Source organism: Manacus vitellinus, unplaced genomic scaffold (assembly GCF_001715985.3).
Source record: "Manacus vitellinus isolate BGI_N305 unplaced genomic scaffold, ASM171598v3 scaffold_5_pilon, whole genome shotgun sequence".
Lineage (NCBI taxonomy): Eukaryota > Metazoa > Chordata > Aves > Passeriformes > Pipridae > Manacus > Manacus vitellinus.
The window spans coordinates 32,075,581-32,085,549 of record NW_021940682.1 but is presented as its reverse complement, the minus strand read 5'-3'; the positions used below and the strand labels follow the sequence as shown (position 1 = coordinate 32,085,549).

Genomic DNA, 9,969 nt, shown 5'->3' with positions numbered 1-9,969 from the left:
ACTTGAACCCAAGTGTCAAGCAGGGGTGGGAGCCACTAACCTCAAGAAACTCCCAGGAAAATAAATCAAAGCGAACCCTTCCAAATGTCTTACTGAAAGGTGTGCAAAGCTTCTAGCTGTTTATTACTGTATGTTGCAGGCTGCTGTGTTTTTTACTTTGAAGACCCATTTTCTGGGGTGGCAGTCAAATTTATGTTTAGACTGGAGTTCTCCCATAAATAGGGAATTAAACATGAGCTGTTAGGGGGTGACTTGTCACAAGCCCATCAAACGTCTGTCTGCTCAGCCCTGCTGAAATGTCTCCATGCAAAAGGGAAATGGTTATATGTTATGTCCTCTTTGTCCATGTTGAACACTTCTGAGGGATTTCTCACTAAAGCAAGCTTGAAAAACATGAAGTCCTTGGACTGCTTCCTCTTTCCCATGCTAAGAGGAGCCAGGCTCACCCCATATATCATATTTATGTAAAAGACATTAAGGATTGTTATGAAAATGTCTGTTTGGTCTAGACTGTGCCCTGGTTATCTGTGCCTGAGTAGTTCCACTGGGCATCACTATTTGCACAATCCAGTGGTTAATCTGAGGGTAAATTAATCGGTTTTCTGCCAAAGCACTGACCTCCTGCGATTGATTGACCTGGCGAGTGGCCCTCTGCTGACAACAGGCCATAAAAAAGGGACTTCTGAGCAAAGGAATGTCAGACTCTGAGCCACTTGGAACCATGAGAGTGATACTGTTGGCTGTGGTTTACATCCCATTCATCCTGGCCATGGAACGGTAAGAAAACACATCTGGCATTATGTGTCCGCTGGCTTCCCAGGGTGACCTGTGCCTATTGCTACTCGTCTCAAAAAAGAAACATTTTTTAAAGAAAAGAGTGTATGAGAGTTCTAGAATGAAGAACCAGTTATTTTTTGTGTGTTTATTTTATTTGCTTAGAATCCCCCTGATTCGATTCAAATCTATCAAGAAACAGCTGAAAGAAAAGGGAGAATTAGAGGACTTTTGGAGGAACCACCACCCTGATGTTTTTGCCCGAAGATATTTGCATTGCTTCCCTGCAGATATTGCTTTATCAGTAGGAACTGCTTCAGAAAGGCTGTATGATTACATGAATGTAAGTACAGTTTTGGTAATGCAATCATTAGGACTCATTGTTCTACTGAAGGCAGATTTTTTCCCAGCACATTTCAAATCTAGTCTCTCAATGAAATTATAGGGCTTGAGATGTCTTGTTGCTCTATGCTATAAATATTAGATTATAAAAAATCGGTTTACCAGTCTGCAAAACAAAGCACATCTAGATCTAGGTTAGCTTGTGACCTGGGTAGAAAGCTGATGTAGTCTAGCAGTGATAGTCCTGTGATAAGTTTTATTTTTGTATAGATCTGTATTCAGCTTGGTTGGGTCCCCAGAGAAATAATGGGTTTGCCTGTATCAGTCTTGGTGAACTATCAGGTTTTTGGTAGCAGAACCTGATTTCTTCACTTAGTGGTATTCTATTTATCAGAAACTAGGATGTTTGTGTGTTATAAAAAAAAATATCCCCCAAACTCATTTATTTGATCATGTGGAGTCAGTGATAATAAATCTAAGTAGAGGTTTTTATTTTTGGCTTTTATCTCTGGAGTTTAGTGTGTATTAAATACTGGAGACTGACCTGGGCCTCATACTAACCTGGTTGAATTTACCATCTAAACTTAAAAAGAAAATACATGAGATTCATTGGATCTCAGGCAGGCAAGTCAGCAGGTCAACCATTTTGTAAGGTATCTTTCCTGGGTTTAGCATTTTACCCATTTGAATAGTCTCTGTTTTCTGTTTTACTTGGTTCTTGTGTTGTGCTTATCTAAAGGAAAACTAAGTTGCAGAAATGTTGTAAAGGCTGCATCTGAATAGAGAACAGAAGGGAAGGGAAGGCCAGATTCGTTCAGCAAGAACTGACACTTGAGGGCCTTAAAGAAATACCTATGTGAAGAAGAACAAACATTTCAGTCTGCTTTAAAGCTTATTTCAAAGAGGGATAAATCTCAAAATGATTAATCAAAACCCCCTTCCCTAGCATACCCATGTAGCACCAGGAACAGTTTCGTGGAGGTTTTATTGCAGTGTATTTGTGGTTTTTCTGGTTGATATTTTGGTTGGTTGGTTGTTGTTGTTGTTTGGTTTTTTTATGAACATCCCTTAGAGCTGCCTCAATTTACAGATTCATTGATAAAGGTTTAATACAAGAGGGAATAAAATTCTGCTATATAACTGGATATTCCCTTAAATGGCATGCTTGCTTGCCTTTTCAAGATTATCTCATTCAGATCATAAACTGCAGGGTCAGAAACTTCAGTGTATGCACTTGAAGGTACATATTCAAATATTTGTATTGCTGCACAAAGCTTGGCACTAGCTATTGCTTTTCTATCTGTGGTTGAATTCCAGAAATGCCTCTTCCTAAAAATAGATCTCTTAATGCTGAAGTGCTCTTCCAGGGCCAGATAGGAGCACTTAAACACTTGTATACGGGATGTGGATAAGCACTGCACTCCATCATTCACGTGTTCACAGATTATCTCAGTCTCAATTGGTATCCAGGGATGGTCAGTGGTTTCTTCATCCGCTGGATGAACTTTGTTCAGTACATTAGGAACAGTTTGTGCAACACAATACTTTTTTGACTAGCTATGCTAATTACAAGGGAAAAAGGCTAGTCACATATGATTGTTTGTGCCACCGGTCAGAGCCCTCTGAAGCCAGCAGAGTCAGATTGTGCTGACTTTGCAACACTGATTTCTTACTGACATCAGTAAGGAACAACCTGAAAGACTGTATGGTCATGTGAGAGCTTGTCTTGGGGATGACCTTGCCACCTCTGAAACTGCTGCAAGAGGGTTTGTTGACTCAACTGAATATTTGCTTAAAAGGCTTTAAAAATGCCTCACCGTTGTGCATTCAGCTGGAGTGAAATCTGCTGCCTGAAGCCACTCATGGAACCAGACACACTTGCCTGTGGTGTGCATTTACATTTAAATGAAATTGCACAGACCCCCCTGAGAAAGCATTGTGTGATGCTCCCAAGTGTGCTTCTTCCCCAGGAATAGCTCCGTGGAGGCAGCTGGGAGCTGACGGGGCTGTTCCTCCCCCAGGCGCAGTACTACGGAGTGGTGAATGTCGGCACGCCCCCACAGAGGTTCACCGTCGTGTTTGACACCGGCTCCTCCAATTTTTGGGTCCCTTCTGCTTATTGCATCAGCGAGGCGTGCAGTAAGAAACATTATTCTCCCTCGTGCTCCTCATGTCTTGGATACTTTGACCACTTCTCTTTTCCCAAGGAGCTTGCCTGCAGCAGAGGTTTGGAAGGGAAGGATTTGGAGCATCCCTTAGGGCTGGTCTCCTCTCCCCAGTTTTCTCCTCTGCCTCTGCCCCTCATGTCATCCTGCAGCCACGACAGGTGCCAGCTGCAGCTGCCAGCTGTCCTTCCAGACCACAAGGTGCCTGATGTAACAGGCATGAAAATAGACCTGGGAGAGCTGCCAGAACTGGTGGAAATGCCTATTTTTGTTTTAATTTGTCTTTAAAATGCAAAATAACCTCTCAGGTACAAAAAAACTGGTGTGCCCTGCAGGGGAACTGAGGTGCCTGCAGTATTTCTATAGATACTTTTCTCATAAGAGAAGCAAAAATCTCATCTGGTTCTGCACTGGGGAGCAGGTGCATTGCTGGGACCTTCCCTCAGTGCAAAGATATAATTTGTTTCATGTAGGGGTGCACCAGAAATTTAAGTCCTTCAAGTCGGATTCATATGAGCACGGAGGGGAAGCCTTCTCCTTGCAGTACGGCTCGGGACAGCTTCTGGGCATTGCTGGCAAAGACACGCTGCAGGTGAGCATCCACCTAAAATGGGTGTCAGCCTCCAGGTCAACTGTTTTCAGGCAGCTCAGATACTGGCCTTGCTCTGGAAAACTTTGACTAGTTTAGGCAAGGGTAGGGTGAGGTCCCACCTAGCCATGTACTGAGGGTGTAGGTGCTGCTCCAGCTTTGGGCTATCAAGACAAATCCCTAAGATTTTATTTTCATTTCTACTTGTCTTCTTGGGTCTTTGTCTGTCTGGGTTAATGAACAAACAGCCTCAAAAGTAAGGCATTCTAAGGAATTGGTGCAGCCTACCCGCCAAATGGGCACCTGTTATATTGATGCAAGTCACACAAGGATATCCAGGTTTTATAAACTGAATGAATCCATTTATATGGATCTGAAATGTGGCTAATTTCTTGTAATTGATGGTGTCATTACTTTCAAAGTTCTTATTTATTTATTTATTTATTTTCTTTTGAACCAAACAGATAAGTAACATCTCCATCAAGGGACAGGACTTTGGCGAGTCAGTGTTTGAGCCAGGAACAACTTTTGTCCTTGCCCATTTTGATGGCGTGCTGGGCTTAGGCTACCCCTCCTTAGCAGTGGGCAATGCTCTGCCTGTGTTTGACAGCATCATGAACCAGCGCTTGGTAGAGGAACCAGTCTTCTCTTTCTATCTGAAAAGGTCAGTCTTTAAAATGGCACTGCCAAAAAAGAAGTAAATTTATTTTAATTGTTGATAGAAACAACTGTGCCTCTGTATAAAGCTTCAACTCCAGAAAGTAAATTCCCCCATTTTTTTGGTTCTTGATGTTGGGGTTTTTTTCCCAATTTGACACTGAAAAATATAGCATAAAAAGAAAAACTGTTATGGGGATGACCATGACTTTTTGGATAGATTTATTCTTGTTGAGCTGGTCTCAAAGAAAAGAAAAACTCCCAGCTCAGACTCACCATGTCTATTGCCAGAGGTTTCCTTCTGGCCCATGAAGATGAACAGCAATGCTGTCCTACACCCAAGTAGTCACATTCCAGAAAAAAGTTGTTCCCTACTCTGGACCTAGCCACAACTCTGCCAATTTCTCTAGTGTTTATTTTGAGGTGAGAGTAGCAACTGTCTCAACCTGCTCCTGATACCTACCTTGGCAGCCTACTCAGACGTCTTCTCAGTCTTCTCAGATGTTGTTTGGGACATATGCACTGATAATTTAGGAATAATCCCTTTCAGCCATCCATATCTGAATTTAGAAAGGAATGTGATTTGTCTTTTGCTTTTTAAGAGCAATCTCATGCATGCTGGCACACTCCCATGTCTGTGTTACCTTGTCTTCTGCTTTCAGAGGAGATGACACTGAGAATGGTGGTGAGCTGATTCTGGGGGGGATAGACCATTCTCTCTACAAAGGTTCAATCCACTGGGTCCCAGTCACTGAGAAAAGCTACTGGCAAATACATGTGAACAAGTATGTATATGTGTATGTATGTATGTATGTATGAAAAACCTGGTGAAATCTGCCTCCCCATGTAAAACCTGCAGAGATAGAAACACCTAGTGATGCAGATGCAGAGGACTCAGCTGCAGGGTTTTACCCTTGTGCCTCTCGAAGAGGGGGTACAATAGGATGAGATTGGGGTTTGTTAGCTCTCTAAATCTGCTGTGACATGGGTGGCTGGTTTCTGAGAGAACATATTAGTATATTTCAACTGTTAAGAGGTTAAGGCACCCACAAACTGAATCCAGCTCTGGGTCCTGCTCTCATCTTTCCTGCTAACTTTGGTCCAAGCAGTCAGTGTTCCTTTGTTCTTCCTCTAGCATGCTGCCTAAATTGATGAGAATACATGTCTGTGGGTGAGGACAAATTCGTCGGCAGGCAGCAAATGATTAGTGATTAGGAGTCCCAAGAGAGAAAAGTGGATCCACAGACATTCTTATCTTTAGCAAAGCTTGGCAGCTAGTTTTAATCGTTAAGGTTGGAAAAGACCTCAAAGATTATCAAGTCCAACTGTCAACCCAGCACCATCACCATGTGCAACACTAAACCATGTCCTCAAGTGCCATATCCACATGTCTTTTGAACACTTTCAGGAATGGTGACTCTACCACTTCACTGAGCAGCCTGTTTCAATGCTTTACAACCCTTTCTGTGAAGTTTTTCCTAATATCCAATCTAAACCTACCTTGGTGCAACTTCAGGCCATTTCCTCTTGCCCTGTCACTTTTACCTTGGAGTAACTTCAGTCTGTACTCTGGTACTTTAGCTAGCAATAACATGATGTTTCAGTCACAGTGCATATGCCATTTGCTTAAAGATGCTTTGTTTTTCATTTGCAGTATAAAGATCCAGGGCCGGGTGGCATTTTGCTCCCATGGCTGTGAAGCCATCGTTGACTCAGGCACTTCTCTTATCACTGGACCCTCTTCACAAATCAGGCGATTACAGGAGTATATCGGGGCAAGTCCATCAAATACTGGAGAGGTAAAAACTGTACAGACAGAAAACAGCCAGATGGGAAGGGAAACTGGTATTTGGTGCAAAGAGCTTATAGGGTGAGAAAATAATCAAAATAATTGGTTAGAAAGGTCTCAACAAAAGCCTTGTTTCCAGAATAGCACTGAACTCAGAGCCAATCTGTTTTTGACCTATCTGCATTACTGCCCCAGGCCTCCTCCCAAACAGTCACCTCTTCTACCATACTCAGAACTGGTATGTAAGGAAATAGGGAGTACATTTGTTTGAGGAATTGATCTGTACTCTGCATGAGAGATAATTTTCTTTTGGAAGATCAGAAGATTTTCAATGTCTCCAGTTATAGCTGTTGGCTCTCCCAAGACAGGAGGGGGTTGGTGCTGATGGCCAGCCACTTCAGCATCAGATGGAAAGGGAATGGTATTTTAACGACAGCCCAACTGTGGCTTCACTGGCAAGACTTCTCATTGTCACCTTGCCATGGAGCAGGTGGTGTCGTGCAGGGCTCCTGGGAGGAGTGCGTGTCACTGTCACTCACAACAGTGGCTCCTGGCAGATGAGTCACAGGGTGCAGGACAAGACTTCCTGTCTCTTATTCTTCCTCCTGAACCTTATTCCTCTTACCCCTTGCTGTCTTCCTCTTTACCTACTGCTCTCTCCTGCATCCCCCTTGTTGACTCTCCCCACCACTCTTTCCTATCCCTGCCTCCGGGGAAAGGGCAACTTACTTCTACTGTGCCTTATTGCTGGCCCTTGGCTGACTCCCATAGATCGCTAACACGTTGCCACAGCGCCAGTGCCCCAAGTAAAGCTGCCCCATATGGGTTCTGTTAACTTTGCATTTGTCTTTATCCTGACCCAAAAATGCTCTCGGAAGAAAATGAAGAGTATTACAGTTGCCCAGTGCACTGGGCAAAGAGCAAAGATGAAAGTGGACTCTTAATCCACCTCGCTTTTTAATAGGAGGACTCCAGTGACATATGTGTGATTCCTGAAGCTCCTGATTCTTTCTCAATTAAACCTTTAATTTTGATTTTGTTCAAATTTTCAGACATATGCCAAAGAGTATGCTTTGATAGCAAGTTGTTTTTATATTGGTACACACATAATGAATATAGATAAAATATGTATTTCCAATGTACTTATACTAGCATAATATAAACAAGGAACAGGTCATTGCAGTATAAGTTTATATACTCCAGTGCTGGCATAAGAACACAGCTGGCATCTCAGATTCTGCAAAAAAAGTATCCTGAAAATAAGACTTTCCATGACTGATCTTTTAGCAATCACAGACAGAGTAAATTGGCTCAAATTTATCCCAGTAAAAATGAGTGTATCCATCAGTGATTTTATGAGAACTTTCATCTCTTTCCTGTAATTTTTTCTGTATGTAAAAGAATTACGCCTTGCTTCTTGTATCCTGCAAACCATTATACTGGCATTTTTTACCCTTGTCCTCTGTATCCCATGGTTTATTTTGTTCTAATGGTATGACACCTGGTAAGTGTACACAAGATTAAGGGTTATGGTTTCATAAAGCAGATTGAAAAACAGCAAAGAGCAGATTTTTCCTTCAAGGAAGCCTCTAAAACAATGACTTTAAACACTACAGCTTATAACAATGATCCCTTTGAGACTTGGAGCATTCTGCAGGACCATTTAACACACCAGTTGTTTCATGAAATAACTAGAAAGGCCAGGAAATTATCTTCTGTGTTACTGTAAGTGAATGTATTATTTATGGAAATTAGTCTTTCTGCTCTTTAAATTCCACTCTAAGGCAGAGTATAAGTATAAAGTTCTCTATTCCTCCCTAGCTTATTTTTTCCCTAAAATGATGGTGTTACAGGAGGACATGTGGTGAGCTGCAGCCATAGGGTGCTTCCCGCGTGGCTGGAGGCAGCTCCCTCCGTCCGGCCAAGGCCAGAGTGTTGGTGGACTTTTGCTCAGCAGACCTTGCTAATGTAGACTTGCTGGGGATCACACACTCAGTTTTCTTTCTGAGTTGTACAGGCAGGACATCAGAGTCCCCCTTCACTTCCTTCCCTTTGGGATTGCAAGGATTTTCATCAGCCCTGGGTCCCTAGGGGCTTTGGTGCAGTGGTTTGGACTGCTAGGCTGGATTGACCAAGTACAGGAACTGGAAAGCCGGAGGGCAGTCTTGGGCTATAAGTCAGTCTGATGCTGTTTCTCCGTAGTAAATTCACCATTACCTGCTGCAAAACTCTTGAATTCGAAGGGCAATAATTAAAAAAAGACAAACTGATCTCATCTCAATCAGTGCATCGCATACAGTTTCTTGTAGACTGCAGAAGATTGTCAAGCCTGCCTCACATAAGCTTCACGATCGGACACCATGAGTACAAGCTGACAGCAGAACAATACATCCTAAAGGTGTGTATCTGCAGCCTCCTGCTCCCTATTCCTTGCTTCCCGAGCTGGGGCTGGAGCAGGCTGCTGCAAGGACACATGCTTTCCCTTTCAGGAGTCTATTGACGACCAAACCTTCTGCATGAGTGGCTTTCAGTCTCTCGACATCCCCACTCGCACTGGCCCACTATGGATTTTAGGAGATGTCTTCATGTCTGCATTTTACTGCATTTTTGACCGTGGGAATGACAGAGTGGGATTTGCAAAAGCTGTTCACAGGAATGATTACTACTGAGTCATAATAGCATCTATTCTGTCTTAACTAAAATGTTAATGTAATGATCTTCAATACTGTGTGAAGTAGGGCTTTTACTGAAACTTTGGACCTAAATGCATGCTGTGTTTGCCCCCCTCCAGGTTTTAGGGACTTTGCAGTGATCTTTGTCCCAAATGATATAGTTTGGTTCAATATCTATATGTTTATAACCAAGAAACAATATTTCCTGAGTAACTGATGGACAGCGCAGCTCTCAGGATAAAGCAGAAAAACTCAGCACTCAGATTTGCAAAAGATCAGGAAGAAAAAAATGCTGAACAGTGCCAGTCTGACAAAACAGCAGTTACGAGTGGGGGAAACTACTCCCAGTTCTGCCTGGTCTGGCTATCCTTTTTTTCTTCTTGTTTGCTAGTTTCCACCTCATTTCCTTCAGCTTTCTTTTTCCTCATCATTTTCCATGGTTTGGATTCTACTTAACTTTGTTTCCTTAGTACCAAGGAAATTCTCTTTGAATTATCTTGCTCCAACCAGCTTATATAAAGGGAAATTTGACTGTTGCCTGTGTGACCACTAATTTTCACTACTGTTCCTTGCACACAATTTCCTGCTCCTTACATCATCACTCAAACCTGCTTTTTCCCTTAAGTTCATTATTGATGGATATTTTTCTATTCTTCTTTTGGGTCTCAGCATTTAATGTCCATGCCTTAGGTCAGATGCTGCTTTTAGCATCTGACATCTCTGCCCCTTGGTTGTGGGAGCAGCTGGAGCTGCATCTATTCACACTACAAAACCCAGATAGCAGCCAATGCAAAGGCATAGCACAGTTCCCTTCCTCCACCACAGATGTGCACCAGCACTAGACATCTACTGCCTCTTGCACAGCCACCTCTTGTCAGCCTTGGCAGCTGTTTCAGATGAAACAGCCACAGGCAGTTGCACTGATTTGGCAAAAGAAGATTCACCAAAATGATACCCATTGGAGCATTTGTTGGGATTGCT

General features: G+C 42.7%; 1 protein-coding gene across 1 annotated transcript; it reads left to right on the top strand.

The window, feature by feature from the left end:
* The first annotated feature begins 694 nt into the window (after positions 1 to 694).
* LOC103760055 (cathepsin E-A) lies at positions 695 to 9,384 on the top strand. Its single transcript, XM_008926510.3, has 9 exons — positions 695 to 777; positions 940 to 1,117; positions 3,138 to 3,255; positions 3,755 to 3,873; positions 4,335 to 4,534; positions 5,190 to 5,312; positions 6,182 to 6,326; positions 8,616 to 8,714; positions 8,806 to 9,384. Exons 1-9 carry the CDS (start codon positions 695 to 697, stop codon positions 8,983 to 8,985), a joined length of 1,245 nt encoding a protein of 414 aa, XP_008924758.2. The 3' UTR covers positions 8,986 to 9,384.
* The last annotated feature ends 585 nt before the right edge of the window (positions 9,385 to 9,969 follow it).